This window comes from Podarcis raffonei, chromosome 8 (genome assembly GCF_027172205.1).
Source record: "Podarcis raffonei isolate rPodRaf1 chromosome 8, rPodRaf1.pri, whole genome shotgun sequence".
Lineage (NCBI taxonomy): Eukaryota > Metazoa > Chordata > Lepidosauria > Squamata > Lacertidae > Podarcis > Podarcis raffonei.
Window position 1 is genome coordinate 62,521,621 of NC_070609.1, and position 13,590 is coordinate 62,535,210.

The 13,590-nt window shown below is 46.9% G+C and overlaps 1 protein-coding gene across 8 annotated transcripts in view; it reads right to left on the reverse strand.

Annotated features, from left to right (window-relative positions):
* Nucleotides 1-238: 238 nt before the first annotated feature.
* SLC7A10 (solute carrier family 7 member 10) overlaps nucleotides 239-13,590 on the reverse strand; it is a 43,147-nt gene continuing 29,795 nt past the window's right edge. The window contains exons 3-11 of one of the 8 annotated variants that reach the window (XM_053400327.1): nucleotides 12,612-12,763; nucleotides 11,411-11,536; nucleotides 10,284-10,437; nucleotides 8,218-8,341; nucleotides 7,985-8,088; nucleotides 6,466-6,562; nucleotides 4,522-4,671; nucleotides 2,357-2,534; nucleotides 239-608 (exon numbers count right to left, since the gene is read on the reverse strand). In XM_053400327.1, coding sequence (XP_053256302.1) covers nucleotides 490-608; nucleotides 2,357-2,534; nucleotides 4,522-4,671; nucleotides 6,466-6,562; nucleotides 7,985-8,088; nucleotides 8,218-8,341; nucleotides 10,284-10,437; nucleotides 11,411-11,536; nucleotides 12,612-12,763 — 1,204 coding nt within the window. In that variant the 3' untranslated portion in view covers nucleotides 239-489. Of the gene's footprint in view, nucleotides 609-2,356; nucleotides 2,535-4,521; nucleotides 4,672-6,465; nucleotides 6,563-7,974; nucleotides 8,089-8,217; nucleotides 8,342-10,283; nucleotides 10,438-11,410; nucleotides 11,537-12,611; nucleotides 12,764-13,590 lie in introns of those variants that run through there. The other 7 variants (XM_053400328.1, XM_053400335.1, XM_053400331.1 and 4 more) reach the window with 7 other exon arrangements.

A 13,590-nucleotide genomic window follows, 5' to 3' on the forward strand; every position in this document is an offset into this window, starting at 1 on the left:
GGACTATTGCAGAAAGCAGCTGTCATCATGCAGTTCTGCATTGTCAGTCAAAGCTGTTTTCAACAAATGGCACTACTTCACGTCACTTCCTTAAATGTGTTCTTTTCTCATGGCGAAACTTTACAGAAGTTCTTTAGAACTACCGGAATAAGCAACGACAGCCAGAATTTTACATATCGGGCCTGAATGTAAATATATCACTTGACGAAAATACATCACTAGGAAGAAACAAGCCAGCTCATTTTATTTTATTTTATTTTTTACTCTTTTTTTCTTCTTTTTTCTTTTTAGGAAAAAGAGCTAAGTGCTATTAACGGTCCACTATAGCTGCTGAAAAGGTGTATCTCATTTTATACATTTTACTATTGGATTTCTAAAAAAAAAAAAAAAAAAATTTCAAGATTTTTCTTTTTTCAAAAAAAAATCATCATGTAAACAAAAACAACAACAAAAATCTACTTCTCGTGTGTAAAATATATCGTTATTTCTTCAAGGTCTTTTCTCTTCCTGGAGGGGTGAGTGAGTGAAAGGTAGATCATCCTCTTCAATAGAACCCCCTTGTGGGTAGACTACAAAACACACCTTCTGGCCCCAGTGCGTCAAGGACTCTGGAAAAGAGGAAGCCATCAAGCAGTCAGTTTAATTGTAGCCAGAACATCCACCAGTCAGTGGCTGAATCTAGCTCAGTCACAGACTTTCCTGCAGAAAGTTTAATAGCCACTGGCATCTCCACTTAAAAGCAGGGGTGGGGAGCCAGTTCCTTGAAATGTCCTGGGAACCCAGCTCCCAACAGTCCAAAGCAGAGCCCTCCTGGATTAGGCCAATGGCCCATCTAGTCCAACCTCCTGTTCTCAGAAGTGGCCAGCCAGTGCGGGCAGCTAATAATAATAATACCTGTATTGTCAATGTACAACCTGTGTACAATGAAATTGACCGAGCCTCCTCCCCCCCCCACAAACACTAGCAAGCAGGATTCCAGCACAAGAACCCTCCCCACTCCTGTGGTTTCCAGCAACTGGTATTCAGAAGCATCCCTGCCTCCAACTGCAGAGGCAGAGCACAGCCATTGTGGCAAGTAGCCATCGATAACTCTCTCCATTAATTTGCCTAATCCTCTTTTAAAGCCATCCATGTAGGTGGCCGTCGCTGCCTCCTGTGGCAGTGAGTTCCACAGTTTAACACTGTGCTATGTAAGGAAGGGGACGTGGGTGGCGCTGTGGGTTAAACCACAGAGCCTAGGACTTGCCGATCAGAAGGTCAGTGGTTCGAATCCCCGCAACGGGGTGAGCTCCGGTTGCTTGGTCCCTGCTCCTGCCAACCTAGCAGTTCGAAAGCACGTCAAAGTGCAAGTAGATAAATAGGTACCGCTCTGGCGGGAAGGTAAACGGCGTTTCCGTGTGCTGCTCTGGTTCGCCAGAAGTGGCTTAGTCATGCTGGCTGTATGCCGGCTCCCTCGGCCAATAAAGCTAGATGAACGCCGCAACCCCAGAGTCGGTCACGACTGAACCTAATGGTCAGGAGTCCCTTTACCTTTACCTATGTAAGGAAGTCCTTTCTTTTATCTGCCCTGAATCTTCCAGCTTTTCAGCTTCCTTGGATGTGTCCTCAAGTTCAAGTGTTATGAGAGAGAGGGAGGTAAACTTTTTTCTTGCCACTTTCTCCACTCCACACATAACATTTATAACTTCCTATTGTGCTGCCTCTTACTTGCCTTTCCTCTAAACTAAAAAGTCCCATTCAGTACGGTCAGTAATCAAGAGATTATGGGCGCCACGACATTCAGAGGCCCACAGGTGCCCATTCATCCCTGAGTTAGGAAGATCATGTAGCAGGTGAGGTGAGAGATCTTGTTCTCAAACTCCCTGGAGAGTAGCTGGCCAGTCAGAGGAAGAACAGAAGAAGCTACCTGGTGTCACACCCTTGATCCATCTAGCTCAGAACTGTCTACACGGACTGGCAGCAGTGGCTCTCCAGGGTTTCAGCCTTACCCGAAGATGCTGTCATTGGGGATTAAACCCGGAGCCTTGCTCTGCTCTGCCATTGAGCCACGACCCTTCCTGCCTCCCCACCACCCACAACAAGATGCGAGATGGGGCAGAAAAACTGAATGTTGCCCACTTCAAGAACAGACCTCGAGTTGGCCCTTGTGACCACAGAATGATGGGCTTTGGAAGGCCCCAAATTCAAATCTCTCTGCCCTCACTGCACACATTCGGAAATAGGCTGTTGAAATCTGTGACTACCCTGAACCCGGTGACATTTTCTCCGTACATAACCAACGTCCTTTATCCCGTTTCTATGGTGACCGCAGTTTTTACTCCTCGTAGAGGCACCCTCCCGCAGGTTCCCCGCTTACCTGTTATCCTATTTACACACTTTGGTTTGTTTTTCCAGTATACTCCAATAAAAAACACTGGCACTCCAGTTAGTATGATAATCAGTCCAACTCCACAGACTACTGGCTCAGAATATAAACTGAAGATCAAGAGAAAGGCCCAAAATGTCAGGTAAGTGATTGGAACCAGGAGATTAACCTGAGAGGGGAAAAAAGATGGCAAGTGTACAGAAGCCTGGCATTTCCTCCCGATTCCCTTTGCCCTGTATGCACCAAAGGTGTGATGATAGATTGAGAGGCAGTGTGGTGTAGCGGTTAGAGTGTTGGGCTAAGTTGCGGAGTGCTGGGTTCAAATCTCCCACTTGGCTATGAATCTCACTGGGGTGACCTTGGGCCATGGGCCAAACTAGACCACTGCCTCACCGCCAAACTAGATCACCCATGATAGTTATGAGGAGAAAATGGAGAGGGCAAGGAGGACCCTTAGGTGGTCTTGAGCTCATTTGAGGAAAACGGATTTAAATGTATTATTACTGTTGGAGAACAATTTTATTACAATTTTTCACCCACCTTTCACACTAGGGTCCCAGGGTAGGTTACAACAATTTAAACACAAATATAAAAAATAATTTAAAACAACTTCAATAGGTAATACTAATAATAGGTAATATCTAATAAGAATGTTTGTAATCAGTAATAATAGTTATTAACTGATTGAGGAGGCCCAGTTTCAAATCTTCTCTCAGACATGAAACTCAGTCATTCCTGTTCTTTCATTAAAAAATTAATAAATCTGTTGTCCTGTTTGCTGCTTTTAGTAAAGTATTTAAGGATTTTGATAGTGGGTTGCTTTCAAGCTTGGACTGAGGGCCACCTTCGGAGTTATAAAAATGAAAGGATGGGTAAAAAATATGTTAAACACACAATACATATTCACAATTTAACTCAAGAGAACCCTGGGAACTACCCAACCATTTTCCAGAAATACACACCGGCGTGTTGCCACCCTGCTAGTTTGCCGTGATGAGACTGAGTTTCTTTGTTGTGACTTAACACAATAAAAGGTGAACTGAATGGGGTGCAGATTCTCCTTTTCCCAGAATGCTGAACAAAGCATTGGAGAAACCTGCAAAACTGGTTTTGTGCCAGACTGCAAAAACTGAAAGTGCGTCCTTTACAGGAATCGACCAACACACCTACATAAATTGGTGCAATCTCCCACTGTCACAAAAGCTACTACAGCTCATGGGATACTCCTACCATTCTCACAGGAGGTGCCCCTCATCATCATGGTACCCTCCCCTCGTCCCCATTCTTGCCTTTGCTGTGCCAGTATTTGGAGGAATCCGGAAGAAGGTGGAAGCTGCAACAGCAGAGCACAACCCCCTTCTCCTACCCAATTCTCCCTCTGGTGAAGGAAGGGCCTCTCTGGACAACCTGTTTCCTGATCAACCACCCAGATCTGCTGGCACAAAGCTTACGCGGAGGTCAAACTGTGTCTGACCTTTCTTGGGCATCTGTTCTTATTTGTTTGTGGGGCAGATATAGGATGGTGCACATTCGGCCTGGGCTGCCTGTGGGTTATTTGTATGCCTCCCTGTCAATCATTCATGCAGCCCAATCTTCCCAGGGTGTTTATCCATCACTTTCCTGGCTGCAAACAGTATGGTTTGTATGTTTTTTAAAATGGATTTTCTGCTCTAGGGTGGCAGGACCCCTTAACCAGTGGTAGCTGGTGCCACTTGTAGTGGGGCAGAGGGAAGGGGAGTGGCCCAAACCTAGTTTTCTCCTCCTCCTGGGAGAAGGAGAAAACTAGGAGGAGGAGGAGGAGGAGGAAAGTGGCAGGCAGTGATGCCACCTCCTGGAACGGCAGGTGGGCTTGGAAGAAGCGAGGCTGAGGTTGCCCCACTTGTCATCATGGACCAAACTTTGAGCCGCTGTGATGTTGCACACCAAAACTTCCTGTCTTCCTTTGGAGCCCCTCCCTCCAAAGCAGTGACAGTCTGGAGATCACCCCCTGGGCTGGTGGCGGATGAGAGGACCGTTTTGCGTGGTTGTGACTGCTGATAGGACTGCAAGGAAACCCTCCTTCAGGTGCGTCGTGGGAAGTGAGCATCATCAACAAGCCTACTAAACCCCTAAAGAAGCAAGAGAGGGTGCATTCGGAGAGCCCCAATATTTTTCACCTTGATGGGTCTGAAGATTTTGGGCTTCTTCCAGCGCAGCACAATCAAACCGATTATTGTCACTCCGTAGCAGAGGTAGTTGATAAAGGACACATAATTGATCAATGTGTAGGTGTCCCCAACAAGCATGATGACCACTGTGGCCAGACACTGGGGAAAGAAGAAGAAGAAATGGAAATGGAAACATTACTGGAAGAAATGCAAGGAAACCTTCTCATTTCTATATTTTATTTATTGTGACTCCCTGGACAGGGCATACTTTTTCCATCAGCCCCGAGGCTCTTCTATATTGTGTACACACTGTATTAAAAGCATGCCTGAAAAGTGTGCAGCCCCATGAATCTTGGGTATTGTAGTTGGCTCAAGCTATTATTCCCAGCACTCTTAACAAACTATGGTTCCCAGGAATTTGGGGGGATGGGGAATGTGCTTTAAATGTGCACTCAGCAATTCTCTTGGAAGTTTGACAAGCTTTCTTTTTGGCACTAAGTGAAGGCCTCTGGGGAGGATGGGATATAAATTCAATAAAGAATAATGATTCTAAGGAGTATTTTTTATTTATTTTAGATTTATAGCTTTTATTCAGTTTTTTATGCTGGGATTTTTCTGCTATGTTGTGTTGTGATTTCATTGTATGACCCATGCCTTCCGACCTGGAGAGCTGCACATACATAAAACTTTAAACCTCAACAGGGTCTGACTTGGTTTAACACAACTTCCTATTGTGGGATGTAATCCACTGGGAGCAGTTCAAGTACAACATTCCTTGTTTTGCTAGAATGGACATGCAAGGGAATGTTTGGTCCAGCCAGTCAAAACTTCCTGTTCCTCCTGGTCTGGAGCATCTTTCCTTGCATGTGACTAGTAGGTGGGCGTGACCTTTCCAGACCTGGTAAAAGGCCAAGTCACACTGCCACCTTTCTCTCTTCTGCTTCCCTTTCCGTCCTGCAAACTTCCTGGACTGCTAGTCTGCAGTCACTAGGTCAACTCCCATATGGGGTAAACCTATTTGTAAACGTTTGTAACTTTAAGCCTAACGCCTGCCTTCAGGGATTGCACTGTGCTCTGCCTGATCGTGAGCAAAACTACTTTTGGTTACTTATGAATAAGACTGTGGTGTCTTTATTCTTTTAGGAGGGATTCAAGGGGTCTTTACCAGGAATAATAGAATCTAGATACCCCACCTTTCACTCCCCTTAAGGAGTCTCAAAGCAGCTAACAATCTCCTTTCCCTTCCTCCCCCACAACAAACACTCTGTGAGGTGAGTGAGGCTGAGAGACTTCAGAGAAGTGTGACTGGCCCAAGGTCACCCAGCAGCTGCATATGGAGGAGCGGGGACGCGAACCCGGTTCACCAGATTACGAGTCCACCGCTCTTAACCGCTACACCAAGTTGGGTGGAGGAGAGTCCTCTTGGACCCTGCTTGCTGGTTTCCCACAGGCGACTGTTTGGACACTGTGAGGAGAAGTTGCAGGACTAGGCAGGCCATCAGTCTGATCCAGAAGACTCATGTTATGTGATTGCAAGAAGGGGAGCAGGCAGGCAGGGGTCAAAGGGAGGCAGCTCCCCATCCTCCTTTCAGGCAAGCAAGAGGCATGACTGCTGCCAAGGGTGACTTCCCACCAGCTAAAAGCATGTAAGCAAGGCAAGAGGTGTGACCAGGGGAGAGGCAGCGCTGGGCAAGGTCTTGGCCTGGAGGGCTGCATTCAGCCCTCAGCCAGAGGTTCCTGAACCCTTCTTAAGAGGTTTGCTATGAAACAGACACACATACCTCTTAACATGCACTCTTCCCCCCATGCTTATCACTGGGATGCTCTCAGAGGTATCTGTAAGCCACAAAAGCTGGTATCGGAGGAATAGTGAAGCATCTTGTCATTTTATGCTTGTAAACCCCTGAGAAACCTATTTGGGCACAGAGTCGTATGTAAAGGAGAAATACCCACACAGACAAGAAGGGCTGGGATCGGGGTGCAGTGTTGGACGTGGATCATGGCCAACAAGCTGGGCAAATGTCCTTCTCGGGCTCCGGAGAAACACAGTCTAGAAGGAAAAGTAAAACTGGTTAGTGGGATCAGGAGATCATCAACTGCATCATGGAGAGAGCAGCTTATGTTCTTCATTTTCTTCTGGCTACTGAAAGATTTGAAATCAAACAGAGATGGCTCAACAAGGGAAATAATAATTAATAATAATAATAATAATAATAATAATAGGCTACTTAAGGCTGCCAAACTGACCTCAAAGGAACTAACTTCTGTTTCTTGTAGTAAGTAGAGAAAAAAGACGGTAAGAAAACAGGAAATATAAACCGCCCTGAGACCTGCTGATATAGGAGGGTATATAACTTCCATCAGTCAGTCAATCAATCAATCAATCAATCAATCAATCAATCAATCAATCAATCAATGTTCCACCTGTTGATGCATTTGGGGGATTTGCATGTAAACATCCAGCACACCCAGATGACCTGTTTATTGGCCATTGATCCTGATTTCCTTGCACAAAGTTTGTGGGGAGGTGAGACCATGCTGGCCGTTCATTGAGGATTCATCCTGATCAGTTTTTGCAGGAGGTTTCACAATACTGTGTCAGGGCAGTGTTACATGAGCTAGTTCCCAGGATGGTTTAACCATCAATCCCTCTTCCCAGGGCACTCTTGAGAACTGTAGTTCCCAGAGGGAAATGGGGGTTGGGGTCCTAACAACTCAGCACCCACAACAAACAACACTTCCTGGGATTCTATGGCAGGAGCCATGTCTGTTGAAAGTGGCCGGATCCTGCTTTCAACGTGTGGTGCAGATTGGGCCTTGGCATAAGGCAGCTTTCTATGTTCTTATGTTCCTGTCGGGTTTTTTGTTTCTTAACATAATGGAGTGGTTTAGAGCAAACTGCAAATTCTACACCTAATTTTTACCTCATAGTAAAAGGTAAAGGGACCCCTGACCATTAGGTCCAGTCATGACCAACTTTGGGGTTGTGGCGCTCATCTCGCTTTATTGGCCGAGGGAGCCGGCATACAGCTTCTGGGTCATGTGGCCAGCATGACTAAGCCGCCTCTGGCGAACCAGAGCAGCGCACAGAAACGTCGTTTACCTTCCCACCGGAGCGGTACCTATTTATCTACTTGCACTTTGACGGGCTTTCGAACTGCTAGGTTGGCAGGAGCAGGGACCGAGCAATGGGAGCTTACCCTGTCATGGGAATTCGAACCTCTGACCTTCTGATCGGCAAGTCCTAGGCTCTGTGGTTTAACCCACAGCGCCACCTGCATCCCATTTACCTCACAGACTTAACCCCAAATATACCACCACGAGTGATATGGAGGAAGGGCAGGACACAAATAAGATGAGTGAATAAATCTGTCAAAAATGACCCACAACAAAGACTCAGGGCTAGCCAAGAAAGCAAAAGGTTTCCCCTCACCCATTCCGGAAAAAGAAAGAAAATCGTACTTCGTCTAACCTTGATGAGGTAAAAAGGTATCCGTTTATTCCTCCAAATGTAGACAGAGCCACAGAGACGGGCATAACCCACGAAAAATAGCCCAGTAACTTTTCACCAAATGTCTAAAGCAACAAAAGGCAGAGAAACTGAAACATAATACCACACGGCACAGAGCAGGAATAATCGTAATTAAAAAAAGGAAAAAAAGGGGAGGGGAAGGAAAGGAAAGGTCCACGGGCGCTTTTACTTACTACCGCCACAGCGTTGGAAGACAAGAGCTCTTGGGGTGACATGGCAGTGAAGTAGGCGATATTGGTGAAGGTGTAGACAAAGGTCACCAATGGGATGGAGATGAAGATGGCACGAGGTAGATTCCTGGCATTCGAGAAAGGAGGTGGGGGCAACAAAAAGCATTAACAGGCACACATAATGTGGAGAGCGCAGATCCGCACTGGATCTCTTTCAGCACAGACAGCAGGATGAGGTCAGCAGGGCAAAATCTAACCTAAAACCTGTAGGAAAAAACTTTCTGATGGTGAGAGCTGTTCAACCGTGGAATGGACTCCCTCAGAAGGTGGTGGAATTTCTCCGTTGTTGGAGTTTTTCGTGCAGAGGCTGGGTGTAGAGGCCATCTGTTGGGGATTATTTGAGCTGTGGTTCCTGCCTTGCAGAGGGCTGGACTAGAGGATCTCAACAGGACCCTTCCAACTGTACAATTTTGGGATTCTGCGAGTGGATCAAGGCTTAGTACACATGGTGTTTTATTCTACCATCGGTGGGGACTGAGTACTTGGCGGTTCCCCCCCCCTACATAGTCCGCACAGGATCTAGATTGATTGTGTATTTTTGGCGCCATGGAAAGTGCTCGCTGATAAACAGTGTTTTGTTCCAAAAACAAAAGCTCACTGCAGATTCATTCTGCATTACCTGCAGTGTTTCCATATGGAAACAGATGCAGGCAGCCCTGGCAATGCGTGGTGTGTGTGTGTGTGTGTGTGTGTGTGTGTGTGTGTGTGTGTGCGCCTATCTACACCTTCCTAATAATGTTGTGGGTGAACATATACCAAGTTTGCAATCCCCACTTCTGCCTTTACTCGCCTGGAGAAGCAAAGGGTGTTGGGTAACCTAGTCAAGGGGTTCGTTTTGCAAATGTGTGTCAAGCAGCCATGCCCACCTTTGTGGCTGGAAGGATCTGGAATCTGGAACTGAAAGCAGCACAAAGTGTTCCAGATTTAGAAGAACTACATTTTTGTGCTGCAGACAGGCTAGTGTGCCCACAGCCTCACTCATTCTTTATGGCTTCGCTCGGAATCTCATTCTAGCGCTGCTATGAAACTGAGCCTGGGGCTTTTGCTACTGACAGGAAAGCCATGGCTTTAAAAAAGAGAGGGGAGGGGAAGAAATGGCGCCGCAAAAAAACGCGGCACAACCAAAAAGCAGGGTGCATGAATATTATAAACATGCAAATGGTACATCAATGCAAAAGATGGGAAAAGAAAATATTCTCATGCAGGGATGCCAGCTGACACCAAAGGAAGCCATGAACACTCCCAGGGCAGGATACACCCCAGAGCCAGCCCTTGGATAAATTGGGCCCTGAGGGAGGGCCGCTGGGGTCAAGTTTGCAGTATCACCAAGTTGTGTGGCTTCTGCAGGATTTCAAAAGAAGAAGAAGAGGAGTTTGGATTTGATATCCCGCCTTTCACTCCCTTTAAGGAGTCTCAAAGCGGCTCACATTCTCCTTTCCCTTCCTCCCCCACAACAAACACTCTGTGAGGTGAGTGGGGCTGAGAGACTTCAAAGAAGTGTGACTGGCCCAAGGTCACCCAGCAGCTGCATGTGGAGGAGCGGAGACGCGAACCCGGTTCCCCAGATTACGAGACTACCGCTCTTAACCACTACACCACACTGGCTCCTGCAGAGTTAGCAGAAGGGCTTTAGCTCAGTGGCAGAGCATTTGCTTTGCATGCAGAATGTCCCGGGTTCCATCCCAATGGCATCTATTCAGGGAGGGCTAGGAGAGACCCCTGCCTGAAACCCCGGACAGTCTTTGCTGCCAGTCGGTGAAGACAACACTGAGCTAGATGGAGCAACAGACTGACTCAGTGTAAGGCAGCTGCTAATATTCCTAGAGGTGCCTATGAAAAGGACCCAGAGTAGACCCACTGATATTAAAAGACCTAAGTTAGCCACGCTCATTAATTTCAGTGGGTCTCTCTCTCTCTCTTTTCAGAGATGTGCAGAAAGGCAGGTGCTAGGAGACACCGCGGATGGTTTTCCTCCTAACCCCAGGTCAGACAGGAAGTGAAATACTTGCCTGCGAGGATCAACTAATTCCTCCGTCACATAATTTAGGAAGTTCCACCCACTGAATGCAAAGGAGCCCTGAAGGAAGGCTAGCGCCAAATGCCCCACCGAAGGGGTCATCCAGAAATTGAAGGCATTGCTTGGCAAGAGTTCTTCGTAGTTTCCTACAAGCAGAGCGTAATGCAACAGTTAATTCAGACATGCATCTCAGCACCCAGCCACCCCCTCCTGCAGTCAATATGTTAGAAGAGCCGGGGGAACATGTCCCAGGGAGAAGCAGAGGCCTCCTCTGGACAGGGCCAGTCTCAGCTTCTTTGCTGTCTGAGATGAAAAGACAAGGTTGCCCCCTTGCTTAGTCAGCCTCCCCTCACTCCAATGAGCTACTGCACAGGCTGGAAACACACTGCATTCTTAATTTCTGCATGCCAGTAAAGAAAGCCAGCAAATCTGCTCAAAGAAACAGGGAAGGGCAATCTTGCAGTATAGCTGCACAACATATTTATAAAAAAAAGTTTAGTTGTCCAGGCTTCCCTAATCCTACCATTAGGCAGAGGGAGCAGCATTGTGGGGCTCAGTCTGAGGACTGAATCCCTCTCAAAAAAACCTGCTCCTCAGGGCTACCTGGAATAGGGGTGTGGATGGGACACCAGTTTACTTCTCTGGTACAGTTCCAAGCAGGGGGACAATAACAAGTTGAACCCTGTGCTCATCATCTGAAGTCCTTTTCCATGGGCCTCCTCTGAGGGAGGTGTGGGGGGTGGCAACATGAGAAAGGGCCTTCTCTGTGGTGGCTCCCCATTTACGGAACACTTTGTCCAGGGAGGCAGGCCAGACAACATCCTTTTCTCTTTTTAGGTGCCAGGCAATAGATAGATAGATAGACAGACAGACAGACAGATAGACAGCTATAGATATAATTGATGCATTTTAGGTTGTTTTTACACCTGTTTTTAATGTATTGGTTTTTGCAGGTTGCTTTGAGTTCGCCATTCTGGAAAAAGTGAAATAGGAGCAACCACAACAACAACCCTCTGCACCGTCAGAGTGAGTGGGCTCCATTTGCTAAGAAGGGCTTGATTCTACTGGATGACATTCTCTCGATGTCATCCTGGCATTCAGGGTTCCTGCATTAAATACCTTTGAAGATCTGTACGAAGCCCACAACAATGATCAGGCCCAAGGCGAGGAGTTTCCCTGCAGTGAAGATATCCTGGATGCGGGTGGCCCATCGGACGCTGGAGCCATTCACCCACGTCAAGAGTGCTGGAGAGCAGGAAACACAATTCCATCCAGAGAGAGGTTTGTGCCACGCGCATCAAAGATCAAACCCTTTTATTTGAGCTTCTTATTTTTGAAAGGGACGTGGGTGGCGCTGTGGGTAAAACCTCAGCGCCTAGGGCTTGCCGATCGCATGGTCGGCGGTTCGAATCCCCGTGGCGGGGTGAGCTCCCGTCTTTTGGTCCCAGCTCCTGCCCACCTAGCAGTTTGAAAGCACCCCTAAGTGCAAGTAGATAAATAGGTACCGCTTTATAGCGGGAAGGTAAACAGCGTTTCCGTGTGCTGTGCTGGTGCTGGCTCGCCAGAGCAGCTTCGTCACGCTGGCCACGTGACCCGGAAGTGTCTCCAGACAGTGCTGGCCCCCGGCCTCTTAAGTGAGATGGGCGCACAACCCTAGAGTCGAACACGACTGGCCCGAAAGGGCAGGGGTACCTTTACCTTTTTATTTTTGAAAGAAGACGGAAAACATCTAGACATCTAAAATGGGCTATACAGTGGAACCTTGGTTTTCAAACGTAATCCGTACCGGAAGACTGTTCAGCTTCGGAAAATCGTTAAAAAACGGAAGCATTCACTTCCGGGTTGTTGGCGTTCGGGTTCCGAATTGAAGCGTTCAACAACCGAGGTTTCACTGTACCACCGAACTCCATTATATTTGCTTGTTTTTAAGAGAGAGAAGGTTTGGGAAAACCAGAGGATGAGGATGAGGATCCAAAAGGCAGCCTGGGCTTCATTGAATGAGCACTGTGTTTATGGAGCCCTCTCACTCCTCCTATTATTATTATTATTATTATTATTATTATTATTATTATTAATCATCCCACCTTTTCCCCAGACTAGGACTCAAGGTGGCTTACAGATCAAAATACATAAGCACAGATGGAATAGAAAAATGCTAAAAATGTTTTCCCCCCCATGTTAATCATTGAAAAGTAATTAAACACCAATAAAACTAAAATGGCACCAGCCCTTTCTTGGTTGAGGGTGTCTCTGCTGGAGAGTGGCCCTCTCAGCAAATGCCGCTGTAAGCCCAAGGAAAAGGTTGCTGATAAATACTCACATAAACACACCATGGAAAGGACTCTGGAGGCATTATAGGGAGGGATACAGTTGGGAAACACTGGCTGCAGGACATAGTTTGAAAAAGTCAGGGCGATCACAGCCAGGCTGGTGGGGTACATGATGAGGACTGCGCTCCATAGGAGGAGAAACCTGAAGCCAAGAGAAAAGGAAAGAAAAGGAGAATCTCCAGTTAAATGAGAGGGCGCAAAGAGCCACATTGGGCTACCGGCTCCTCCAAACCGGGTCATCCTGGCTGGCTTGCAGCAGCTTCCCTGGAGGTCAGGAATGATGCAGCCACCGCCTGGAGTTCCTCTCCAGTTCCCATTTTTGCAGACTTAAATTCACTCCTCCACAGTTCCACATCAGTTTGATGATCCAGGTTCTTCATTCAAAAATTTACAAGCCTTTTAGTGTAAATTTGTCCTAGTAAACACATTTTGAGTGCAGTTTTGCCACATGCATGCAACTTTAGAAACAAATTTCCCTAATATAAAGCATTGGGTATGAATCGATGCATTCCCATGCACATCTCCCCCCATATATGCATTAATGTGTGCTTTACTGGGCAGGAGAACTGTGCCACAACATTCAGGGAAGTGCAAATTTTGAAGGGGAGCTGCCTTTCAGTTCATGGACTGGCTCAAGAAGAATCTGGTGCGAATCAGGTGCTTTCTCATTAAATTGCAAATCAAATTGATTTTCTCCCTCACCCCTACGTGGAGGTCAGATTGATAGCAGTCTTTACTGCACATTTGATCTGCAGCGTTTATGGGGTAGTTACATGACGCGTTTATGGGGTAGTTACCTGCCTCCACCTGCATTTTCCTGACCTTTAAACGTCTCCCTTGCCAGATGTTCATTCATCTCACACTTTCCATGCATTTCCCCATCACATTGCAAGCTGCCAAAGTCTGTTGCTGTTATTTTTAAAAGTGAATTTGTTACAGAAAGGCAACAGAGTACCTTAACCCGCTTTA